At 39.1% G+C, this 11,619-nt stretch overlaps 3 protein-coding genes across 4 annotated transcripts in view; all 3 read left to right on the top strand.

The window, feature by feature from the left end:
• Window positions 1-14: 14 nt before the first annotated feature.
• LOC144205252 (uncharacterized) lies at window positions 15-1,529 on the top strand. The gene is made up of 6 exons (XM_077729486.1): window positions 15-440; window positions 521-584; window positions 667-745; window positions 817-890; window positions 1,063-1,314; window positions 1,381-1,529. Exons 1-6 carry the CDS (start codon window positions 353-355, stop codon window positions 1,463-1,465), a joined length of 642 nt encoding a protein of 213 aa, XP_077585612.1. The 5' UTR covers window positions 15-352; the 3' UTR covers window positions 1,466-1,529.
• A 117-nt stretch (window positions 1,530-1,646) lies between these two features.
• On the top strand, window positions 1,647-3,157 carry tex36 (testis expressed 36). Its single transcript, XM_077729485.1, has 5 exons — window positions 1,647-1,747; window positions 2,134-2,226; window positions 2,337-2,477; window positions 2,579-2,653; window positions 2,723-3,157. Exons 1-5 carry the CDS (start codon window positions 1,682-1,684, stop codon window positions 3,032-3,034), a joined length of 687 nt encoding a protein of 228 aa, XP_077585611.1. The 5' UTR covers window positions 1,647-1,681; the 3' UTR covers window positions 3,035-3,157.
• A 2,745-nt stretch (window positions 3,158-5,902) lies between these two features.
• ctbp2a (C-terminal binding protein 2a) overlaps window positions 5,903-11,619 on the top strand; it is a 31,770-nt gene continuing 26,053 nt past the window's right edge. Inside the window, exon 1 of one of the 2 annotated variants that reach the window (XM_077729578.1) lies at window positions 5,903-6,199. The gene's annotated coding sequence lies outside the window, so the exon portion shown is untranslated. The remainder of the gene's footprint in view (window positions 6,200-11,619) is intronic. The other variant, XM_077729580.1, reaches the window with a different exon arrangement.

The raw sequence follows: 11,619 nt of genomic DNA, 5'->3' as shown, positions 1-11,619 counted from the left end.
GCTTAGTGGGCCATTGTTACGGAAGGATTGAGAATATTCTCTGCGTTTCTCGAATGTATTACTCGGTTAAAATAGTGTTTGGGGGGGGAGAATATTTGTAATATACTGATCCTTTCCAAAATTTTTAGATGCATTTCATTATTATTTGTAATAATTCATCACTATTGAAGGTCTATTTCAGCCTTCTGTTGATTGGCCGAAATGAGTGGGGGTGTGTGTGGGCGTGGCATGCATCAGCTGACCGCTGCATTCTAACAATCAGCTGTTGTTTGACCACCACAGAATTGTACGACGAAAAATACTCCGTTTGTAAGGCAAATAGAAAATATGAGACGTGTTTGTGTGAACTAAGATGGCGAGCTGGAAGAGTCGTGTACGTTTTCGACTACAACTTAGAGATCAGAGAGAGAAACTTCCATACGAAGGCGTATATACAACCTGTATGATTTATTCCTCAATTTTCTATTTCTAAGTATTCATTCCTTCATTTTACCTGACTTAACCTTTCCCCATCTTTTAGTGTCTCAGTTTGAAGACCGGTTTGATAGTCGCAAGCAGTTTGTAGAAGATATCCAGTCAGAAAGGTTAGAAATGTCTTTATTTTGTTGCATACCAAAAAAAAAGTCAATATCTTCTAAGTGAAATGTCAATAATTCCTTACCACAGCACAGAAGATGGGGTTAAAGTTCAGAACGTCAGATTACTTCAACTCGGCATCAGAGAAAGTGAGCATTTGGCAGAAAAGGTAGGAAAACTTTGGATTTTGGCCCTGCGGGAATATCTACATGATATATCCTAATTTTTATGTATTTTAAGCTATCCCAGACCGTCTCTGACTTGACCACTGTTATGCATTTCAAAGATGCTGAACTACAGCATTGGCAGTCACGGTAAGAACGACCTTTGAATGATGAATCTTGTCCTGGATCTTATCATTTGTGGCCCCAGAACAGATCTTTGGGGTCAACAGCTTTTTTTTTAAATGTCTTCTTCGGTACACCGCATGAGTTTTAATTGCTTTTACACTCATTGCCATCAAATATGAACTTTTTTCCAATTCAGTATGTCGCACCACCGCCAAGAGGCTCTGACTCTGGCTAAAGCAAGTAATGCCCTGAAGGACATCATTCACCGACACGAGTATACCATCGAACTTCAGACTAAAGAGCTCGCCGCCTTGCACAAGGAGCAGTACGAACTGAAGGCAGCGCTGTCGGAAGCCAGGAGGGAGAAGGAGGATCTCTTGCATAGATGGCTGGAGGAGAAAAAGCAGGAAGCAGACAGGATGAACAAGTACAATTTGGCACAAGAGAGGTACGTTTTAAAAGTGTTTGACGGTGGTCTGAAAGTTTCTACGACTCATCGGATGACTATCTCCAGGTGGCATCGGGTGGCCAGCCACTTGAAGAAGCACGTGTGCAGGAATGGGAAAATAAACAGCCAGACTCTTCCCAGCAGTTCTTGAAAGTGATGCAGAAAAGTCATTGCCTATTGCCTTCCTATGTATAAAACTATTCATGCTTGGTCAGTATTAGGGGAGTTCAGGTAAGAGTAATTTCCTAAAGCAGTTCATGTAATGCAAATATAATACATCATCAAGTTATATAAATATTAGAAAATTGAAAGTCGTGTAATATATTGATGTCATCAAAGTGCCTTGTTTGACTTTATTACATACTTGATGATGTCACTGCCTTTTGTTAGCCCTTCTCCAGTGTTATTTTCAAATAAACTGCCATTTTCTAAGGTAATGTTTAACTGAATTGCTTCTTAGCTTATAAATAACCTTTTTTGTCTTTAGAAAATTTACTAAAACAACTTATACCCGTTTGCAACTCTTTTAAATCCTTGTGTTGGATAATATTGGCTAATGTTTTGGGAATTGTTGAAATAAAGTCACTGTTTTGCATGATTTATGTTATTTATGTTTATGTCATGTTGGGAGTTCTTAAATCAAATCTCAGTTCCTTGGTTTTATTCTTCTTTTGTATAATGATAAAGTAGACATTGTAGTACTGATTTCTCTGCTCCATTGGTATTTTAGTTCCTCACCATGGTGACCGTGAGGGCATATAATGCTTGTTGAATGCACAGTTTCCATAGTCACTAGCACGTGTGTGTGTTTGTGTGTAGATCTCCATTTCTGCAGTGAAGTTACCATCCAAGTATGACAAAATGGTAAAAGGTGGCAAGCGTTATTCCCCAACATGCTTTGATGGCAACTGGGTAAGAAAATATTTCAGTCTTGAAGTCCACTCCCCTGCACATAAATGTATTGAAAGCCATTTTCTCTGCAAAATTGTACACTAAAACAAATGGATGTTTGACTCTTTCAGTTCCCCCATCCCGACCCTGCACCGAACGAGGGGAGGAGTCGCGAAGCATCTACCAGCACGGGCAGGATGCTGAGCCAAGTTCCCCCAAATTTGCCGCAAGCTTATAACTTTGAACGCTTTACCAAGACGAGACCGGAGCAAGTATGTGAATCTGTAGCCATTAAAGCCAAATATTGATAGATTTTTAGAGAACCATAGACGGCTATTACTCTATTTTCATATTTCTATGATGTTTGTTTTAGAAACCCAGGGCGTATCCAGCCACACAGTGTAACAACAAGCTCTTCTTCAAGGATAATATCGTTGTCTTTGATGAGGTGAGTATCCTCTGACCTAAGAAAGCCTGTTTTCTCCTTAAAATCCAATTTTGCGTTTGACCCCATCAGGGCGCGGGCCGCCGAAAGTGTAAAGAGGAGGTCAACCAGCACAAGTCTCAAATTTGCCTGTGCCAACACGGGGTCAAATGCATGACGGAGAAAAACTCGGTCTACGGGGCCGACTTTGCCACACAACCTCGTGTGGAACCCACCGAGCAACGGCGCTTTCCACGCGACCACCAGAAGAAGAGTGCGGTGGCGCCACTTGATGGTGGAGACTTCATGTGGTTTGGGCAAAGTGCCAATGATGATTATGATAGTTTGGAAGTGCTGGGTTTTGCCAATCTTAATGCGGGTACAAGACCTCTCTGTAAGAAGTAGTTGTGGCCCGTTAATGCAACCATAGTATGACAGTGCACAACAACTATATTGTCCAATAGTGTTGGGAATCAGTATTTATAGGAATAGTAGGTCAAAATAAATGAATGTCGTACTTATCAGAGATACAGTGAGACTACCATTCAGTATATTTAGTAGCATGGTCAACAAGGTAGTAAATAATGGAGGAGAATAAGGGCCAATAAAGGAAAGAAGACCAAGATTTTGACTTGAATGCCAGAATTTTGATTGTATTCAGAATTTTGATTGTATTCAGAATTTTGATTGTATTCAAAATTCTAACTAGAAAGTCAGACACCTTTTTTTTCTTCATAATTGAGGAAAAAAATCAAGTCATAGAGTGAATGTGGAATTTTAAGCATGCAAATTGGGACAGAATTTTCTTATGCATTCAAAGATACTGTTCCAAAGCAGTTCAAATCCTCAGCAGCAGAGGGTAGCAGCTCAGTTTCAGATAAACTAGTAGTTCAAATGAATACTCAATCGGGTTTTATTTCAAATACATTTTGAAGAAACCTGCCTGTAGGCAGTGATCTATCCATTCATCAGTTCAAATGAGAACATGCAAAATGAGAAAAGCTATTTCCAAGGACAGGATGCCTGGGAGAGAAATTGGAGAAAAGCACTTTTGGGAGACCCACACTGTACTGCACTAAAAGTGGAGGTTTTTCAGAATGACTTCTGCTACATTAGCCTTTATTTGCAAAGAAAATATTTGCAAAGAAAATATTTTAGCATTTTGTCACCTACTCTTTCCAGAGTTAGACTGCACCCAAAAATCACTTCTACTAAATGTTGACATTTTTGCATTAACAAACCCATCACTTTTGCCACGTAAACAGCCTTTGGGTTACAAAAAATAATCACCTGCTTCAGTTATTTTGCAACAGTCAGCAACTGGAAAGCCATGTTTTAATTGTCCATGTTTACCCAATACTAAATTCAGTGTGATTACTTTGTAGGCAGTCATGTAGGACTCTTAACAGCATTATACTGAGAGCTGTCTAATAGCTTTCCCCTTTCAGACAGTTAAATAAGGTAGTCCAAATGCTACATTATATAAAAGGACAGCTTTTAACACCAAAACAAGGCCTTTCAGGAAGGAACACCTTAGATGATATTTGTGAGTGTGCGCTGAGCATCATGTGTATTGTGTCAAGAGGCAAAATGGCGAGCTTATGTCAACACATTTACCTCGCGGAATATCAAACCTCCTCCCAAGGACACGAGATGCTACAAGGCGGTAAACAAGCACAGGGAGCACCAAAGCTTTGCACCTCATGAATATGAAACGAGACGGGGGCTCTAAATCTACACACACACACACACATTCTCCATTCTTAGCGCTTGCTGTGATTTATTCGCGGGTGTGTTTGTGTGTGTATTCTTTGATGTGTTGGCACCTGTTTGAGGAGGGGAGAAATATTAAGAAGTGGATTTGCCAATTGCCTTATCTAGAAGAGAAGGCCAACTCTTATTTCCAGTAGATGAGCCCCGATAATCTCTAAAGACTGACCCTGAATGCGTGGATATGATGCAGTATGATGCATGCCAATTAGCTTGTAGGTTATGGACATAATTAGGGTACATTAGAGAGCTGTTGTAAGCAAAGAGCAGACTAGAAAGCTACTGTATTCCATTAGGAATGTTACCTGACATTTTAAAGGAGGATGGATGGACTTGTTACATAGAGTTGATGCAGATTGGATTGGATAAATGCAATTTAAAGATGAATAATGCGTCAAATGCGGCATTTTATATAATTCTGCCTTCAATACCATTGACCATTTTTTCAGATGTCCTTTAAAATAGCGGTCCACTAACCTTTTTGTCACATTAACACTTAGCTTCTAACATAAGGTCATTTGAGTATCTTATTTAAAGTGATTGCATCATATGTAGAAGCCATTGTTAGATATTAACACACTACCCAGTATTTCTAATAAGTAAGGTGCAGGGGGGCATTTGCAGGCAGAGGGTGTGCAGGTTTTTTTTCCCAGTGTGTACTCAAGTCCTTCAGATTGAGCAGCCGCTTCATGAGCTTCTACTCTCAAGTCCGAGAATCGTGTTGCATTTTAAAAAGGTCAAATGCTTGCATTTACGCCAGAAGGAATTGTGAGGGGAGAATTAATGTCCCTGGCTGCAGAAATGCTAGAAATGTTTGTTCACCGATGATCTTCTATGTGTTCACACTACATAAATGAAAATGAGATTTTTGGAGTTATAGTCAGGTAAAGGCTTCAGAATGAGAATTTAAATAATCTCCATATATCATCTATGTTTATCTTTTGCCATTTTGATTCAAAATAGAAGTATATTTTTTCTAATTCATAGCCTACTATGCTGCAAAAATACCTCACATTACTACATACTACTTCACATGTTTTTTTGCGAGGCGACTGAGTGGTTAGTGCGTTGGCCTCACGGTGGGTTCAAATCCAGTTCGGTCTACCTGTGTGCAGTTTGCATGGTTTCCCTGGGCCTGCGTGGGTTTTCTGTGGGTTGTTCAGTGTCCTCATTTTAAACATGTTAACTTAATTATAATAGCAATAAAACTTTTGTTGTTTATTAAATACAACACATTTTTAAGTGATTTGAATTCCTGGATATACCTACTTTATAATGCATCCTGCACCCATTCTAGTTGAAGAAAACAATTGATTGCAATGGCAAAGATAGTAAAGAAACGTCTTGTTTTTCTTGTGTAGTATTTTATTTTTACAGTTGACAATGTTGCGCTGGTAAGTGCGTGTGCGTGTGCGTCTTTTACTTGTGAGCCAATGGCTCCGCCTTATTGACAAAGCGACAGAGGAAGAGGAAGGAGGGGGAGACGCACCTCTCAATCCTGGCAGGAGAGACGGAAGAAGAAGAAGAACAAGTACAAGAAGAAGAAGAAGAAAAAGGAGAAGAAGAAGAGGAGGAGGAGGAGGAGCAGGATATTGTTTACTCGCCATTCAAGTCATCAACGGGACACATTCCAGGCTGCGTTTGAGCGTCCACTTCGCCGCTAGCGATCAGGATAAGTTTCTATTGACATTCCTCAAAAGGTGGATTATGATTCGAATCCGATCCCATTTGAAACGCGCCTAGCCTGCGATGCTGCTTCCGGATTCAACGCTTTCACCCGCACTCATCATCCAACAGGAGGTAGGAATCGAGTATGCCGTTTTTTGTTCAGATCTGCGTTTAAACGTATACTAGCCGCACTATGTGTTGTTGGGTTTTAATGGGAGTTTCCCACTCACTGTTTCGAGATCTGGGAGGTGAGTCCTGCACTACTTTTTTGTTAGATTTTCTACTTTCTTTGCGTGGGTGACAGGGAGTAGTTTATGCACGTGGGATTAAAACGCAAGTATACAAAAAGTTGGCCATCTCTAAATTGGGATCAGTAGTGTGCATTCATTTTTTGATGGTAGTGAGTGGGAAACTCTTTGCATTCTTGGTTTTATTGTTGCACTGGAGGCTTCAGTTAAAAAAGAAAAAAAGAAAAAACTCTTCAAGGAGGGAGGCTGTGCTATTGTCTGGACGGCGGAGGGGTGGAGATTGAGGCCGCATGCAGATGTGCTGCAAGGCAAAGGACATCTGCTCTCCCTCTTTAGGGCATTGTCACAAGGCAGTTGGAATTTAGGGTGTATTTTCACATGGGAAAGTTCAAGTTGTTGGGTTTTTCTTAAAGGGGATTGTCGAGACGATGATTTGCTTTCAGATTAACCTGCACAAATGACAGGAGTATCATCAACTCAGGTTAACCTCATCAGGGAGTATATGTATGAGTAAAAATGTAATCATATGCATAAAAGTTTACTTGATCACATTCTTTTGCACCCGATTGGTGGATCGGCCCATATCGAGGTCGGATTTGATACCTTAGTAATGAATGTAATGACATTTTTTGTTCAACTTGGTATTTTTATTTGAACTGTGAATGCTGGCATTGACTGATCATGTTTCATTGCTATTATTATGATTGCAGATTTTCTGTCCACAGCATCCTGGGTAACATTACTAACCATGTCATTTTACATAGTAAACCATTTGAAATTGTGATCTGAATTTGCTATTTTAAAATTCCACGTGCTGTCATCGTTTGCTGTGATTTTCCAAGTGCCTTCAATCCACTTTGCAGCACTGATCCCCCTCCTCATCTGCTGTCCCCGTTGGGGGGGTTAGAACTTCCTCTGGCGTCCCCATGGATCCCTCGTGTTCTAAAATGAATGCTGCTAACACAACGTGCGTTCCTGTCAAGCTTTTGATGTCTCACAGGAAGGAAAATACTAAATCAAAGAGTACTTTATTGACAAGCAAACTGTCAAAGGACTTGATTAATTGATTATTTAATTGCTTGTGGAAATAGACCCCTTAGAGCTTCACTAGTTTTTCCCATTTTTACAATGATTTATGTATTGGAACACTTGGAGGAAAGCCCAAATTTACAAAAGAAAAGAAAGGAGGAATGCTTGGATCAGTTCAGTAAGAGTTATCTCTCTTTATTTACTGCATAATTGGCTGGTGACCAGTTCTTAGTTGTAGTCTGTTGAAAGTCAGCTGGGAAATGTTCCAGTTCTCATTGACAATGAAGAAAATAAGTCAAATTGGAAAATTAATGCATGAATCTCGGATGAATCGATTCTTTGTTGCTTTTGATATGGTTCGCAGTTCTGTTGCTAATGAAAATTACAATTGCTCATACTTGCTGCAGATTCTTGATTTATACTTGCCAATAGGGGATCTTCATTTATAAGTGTTTCTTTGTTACCAAAACTTTAGCTTTGAGAGTAAATTAAAACTGATTTTTTACTTTTAACCGCAATCAGAATTTCTGGTTCTGATCCAAATTAGGATTGTTTTGCATAGGAAAAAGGGTTATATTTTATGATGTAATACTGCAATTACTGCTGCCATTCATCCAGTTCAGCGACAGACACTGAGAAGCGGATTTTCACTGTGAGCTTTGTCATCTGAAATAGTTGTACTGTGAACACTTTTACACCTCTCTCAGCTCCCCGTGATATCTTCACATTTCAAGCGTAAGACACTTCAAACATTTTTGTGTGCCGAGTGGATTTGGCGCCCCGTGCAAATGCTCGCCAGCTGTACCCCTCTCCTAATTTTTCTCGCTCTGAAGTTTAGGCAGGGGTGGATGTGGCCAGAACCAGGTGTTTGATTCTCCTCAGTGATAAAAGACGATGGATGCTGTGATCTTCTCGTCTGTGTTGAGGCTCTGGGAATGAGACAAAATGTTCAAGGGGAAACTATTCATCCTAGTGTAGTAAAACCCATTTGTCTCTGAGCTTTTGTTTGCTCTTCCCTTATTCCACAAAATTGAACCCGCAGTGATGTGTATTTTATATTTTTTAATAGGAAAGTTGCTAGTTTATCTGGTTGTTTGATACTTTGCAATTGACAAGCACATTGTTTTGGTCGGTTATGCTATTTTGATGACGTGGGAAAGCCGCCATTGATTGAATGGTGATGTCTGGTGACTTAATGTCTGCACAAATAAGGTTTGAATAAGATTGGCAATTAGAAATGTTTACTTAAAAGAAGATAATTTTACCTTTTTTTGTTTTAGTTTGGTGAAAATACTAATTTTAGACTCAAGTGTCAGTAGGCATGAAAAGTTGCACTGTAGTCAATTTGCTGCAAATCACAACTTGTAATATGTAGTATGACCGCTAAAAACTGATGTATTTACACTATATTTCATCTTTATCATTTCCAGACACCCCCGATGTGTTCTTTTATCAATCAAAGACATTTTTTTTCAGTTTTCTGGAATGCAGCATCACACACAAGCAATAGCTTTGTAGTTTGCCGTGTCCCTTTGAGAGCCATTTCCCCAAATTTGCATTTTTACAGAATGCAAAAACGGCCTGTTATCCGCTTTCATTTACAATCACTGTATCGTAATTGCCCCTGTAAAACCCCCATATTTTTGATCATTATTAGTCCAACACCAACTAATGGTGTAAATTTTTGCACATGATTAACTCACTACGACTGGTCGGGGATGGGATGTTGATTTTTACTCTTCCTGGTTTAAGACAGGTGGAGTTTGCTTCAGCCACTTAATAAGCTCCCACGTGCTTCTCGTTAACAACGAGCCATTTCCCTTCAAAGTGCTACTAATGGCTTGCATTAACGTCCAGTGGACGAGTCAGAAAATGGAGGGACGCTGTGCCTGAATGCATCTCTCTTTCTCAATGAGGGGTGAAGCATTGTGAGGAATTGCCTAATACTGATAATCTACTCATGGTAGAATGTTACCGATTAGAGGATGTACAGAGACATTTCCATTGGTGTTTTGAGTGCTTTAAATTTGGTAGTCAAGGGAGATGATTGTGACAGTGAAATTTAAAGTAATTTAATCTAATGATTGTCATGCAAATTCAGCCTTGGTATTGTCGTATTGTTGCCACCTACTGTTCTGCAGTATGAAAGTCAGATGTCAGCCAAAACTCAGTTTTGCATTGTTTAGATCATATGTGTCAAAGTGGCGGTCCGGGGGCCAAATCTGGCCCGCTGCATCATTTTGTGTGGCCCGGGAAAGTAAATCATGAGTGCCGACTTTCTGTTTTAGGATCAAATTAAAATTTTGTATATGTGTATATTAAATTTCCTAATTTTCCCCCTTTTGAATCAACAATTGTCCTTTTTAAATCCATTTTTTTCTGTGCTTCTAGTTCAAAAATCATTTAGTAAAATCTAAAAATATATTTAAAAAAGCTAAAATAAACATTATTTTAGATCTATAAAAACTGAATATTCAGGGCTTTTAATCCAGTTCTTTTAATCTAGTTATAAAAAATCTAAATATTATATCTAAAATGGTCCACATGAAATCGAGTTGACGTCAAGGTTCTCAAAATAGGATTTTTCTATTTTTTATTGTGACTTTATTTTGGGTAGAACTTTTAACTTGTAGCATACATTCTTGTTTTGCTTTATTAAACAAGAAAAGAACTCGGAGAGATAAACTAAGTCATGATACACAATGCCAAATGACAGCATTTTTCACTGCATATAGCTTGAACGACATGGTTTGTGTGGGTGGCCAGTAAAAGCATTTGCATGCATATTGTTTCATTCACCGCACTGTTATTATGTGTTTTGTTCCTTCCTTCCTTCCTGCCCACTCTCTCCTGTCTGAGCCCCTCAAGAGCGAGGTGGCATGAGGAGGTGGAGGAAGAGGAGGAGGAAGGCTGGTATTGTCTCCAAACCAGTGTCTATTTCAACGCCACCACCACGGACATGTGCTTGTGTCAGGCGGATGCATCCTGCTGATGCCAAGGCTATTTCAAATATGAAAGACATGTCGAAAATGGAAGTGCATTTGAATTTTTGTACCATATTGCTCAATCTTTATAATTAAGATAGTTTTCAGTACATATTTTTCTAATTCCCTGGAGATCAGCCACTTTGACGCAGTGACCACATGAATAAACATTACATATTTTTTCTCGCCCACAGTATTTGAATAGTTTTTCACATGGAATAAGAAAAAGGTGCCAATAATAGAGTTAAATCCATCTTGGTGCAGATTAATCCTAAAATGTGAATGACAAACGTTAACTCCATTACACCAATACGTTTCCAAGCCATTTAAACTAAGAGCATTTGGCTTTGTTGCCTAAAGATGCTCTTTAAATTCAACCTTTATCACAGTAACTTTGCTCTTTAAATGCCACCAGTTCATCTCCATGGTCAGCTTCAATCTCCCCCGTCATTTGTCTTTTTTTTAATGCAGTATAAGTGTTTCTTTGCCTTACATAAGCATTGGCATGTCTCCAACAAGGTCATCTGGCAGATATCCACGTAAGCGTCCGACTCCCGAACTATGCCGTTAAGTCCACCGTTGATTGAAATTAACGTATTAGTGTACGCGACGGGGTGTCAACATTTTTCATCGCTCCTCATCAACAGCGTGATATTAAACAGGCCAATTATCTTTTCATTGTTGTCGGCAAAGTGGGTGCGACAGCCTCGATGTTTTTATTTGAGGATATTTTATCACCTCAGCCGACTCGGTTATGAATATGCATATTAGCACTAGGCTTCACTCTTTGATTCTCATTACCGTCGCAGCGGGACGTTCGACGTTTTCGGTTCGTCAGCGTGTTCCAACAAAGACGCGTGTGATTTTTTTTGCAGACGTTTGAAGATGTTTGATCCCTGATCCTGAACAAAGAAGATTTGGGTGTGGGTTAATGTTCTACTGATCCTGGTGGCGTCGAGGGAAAACAAAATAAAGTTTTAACGTATTAACATGTGATTGCTTCTCTTTGCTTTGCAGCTTTTACCCGTAGATGATGTTTTAATGAGTTGTCCTAATGGGATTTGTTCCTTGACAAATATCATGATGAAATGGCATGTTTTTTTTTGTTTCTGGCTTACTATACTATTGCTTTAAAGTACTATCCAAAATGTATGCGATTAGATCCAATTGTTAAATTAATATTAGGGATTGTTTTTTTTACCTTAGAGAGACATGTTGCACATAACTGTTTCTTTTATTAATATTCCAAAAGAATAATGCACTATATAATATTTGAACTCCAATTTTTTAG

Source organism: Stigmatopora nigra, chromosome 12, assembly GCF_051989575.1.
Source record: "Stigmatopora nigra isolate UIUO_SnigA chromosome 12, RoL_Snig_1.1, whole genome shotgun sequence".
NCBI lineage: Eukaryota > Metazoa > Chordata > Actinopteri > Syngnathiformes > Syngnathidae > Stigmatopora > Stigmatopora nigra.
Note: the sequence above shows the minus strand (reverse complement) of the source record. Positions and strands in the feature narration are given on the sequence as shown.

What these genes read in the sequence shown, in the direction of transcription:
- LOC144205252 (XM_077729486.1), top strand. Translation starts at nt 353, where the DNA reads ATGGCGAGCTGGAAGAGTCGTGTACGTTTTCGACTACAACTTAGAGAT. An exon ending in GAAGATATCCAGTCAGAAAG is followed by an intron (nt 585 to 666) that starts GTTAGAAATGTC and finishes TCCTTACCACAG; the next exon opens with CACAGAAGATGGGGTTAAAG. An exon ending in GTGAGCATTTGGCAGAAAAG is followed by an intron (nt 746 to 816) that starts GTAGGAAAACTT and finishes ATGTATTTTAAG; the next exon opens with CTATCCCAGACCGTCTCTGA.
- tex36 (XM_077729485.1), top strand. Translation starts at nt 1,682, where the DNA reads ATGATGTCACTGCCTTTTGTTAGCCCTTCTCCAGTGTTATTTTCAAAT. An exon ending in CCAAGACGAGACCGGAGCAA is followed by an intron (nt 2,478 to 2,578) that starts GTATGTGAATCT and finishes TGTTTGTTTTAG; the next exon opens with AAACCCAGGGCGTATCCAGC. An exon ending in ATATCGTTGTCTTTGATGAG is followed by an intron (nt 2,654 to 2,722) that starts GTGAGTATCCTC and finishes TGACCCCATCAG; the next exon opens with GGCGCGGGCCGCCGAAAGTG.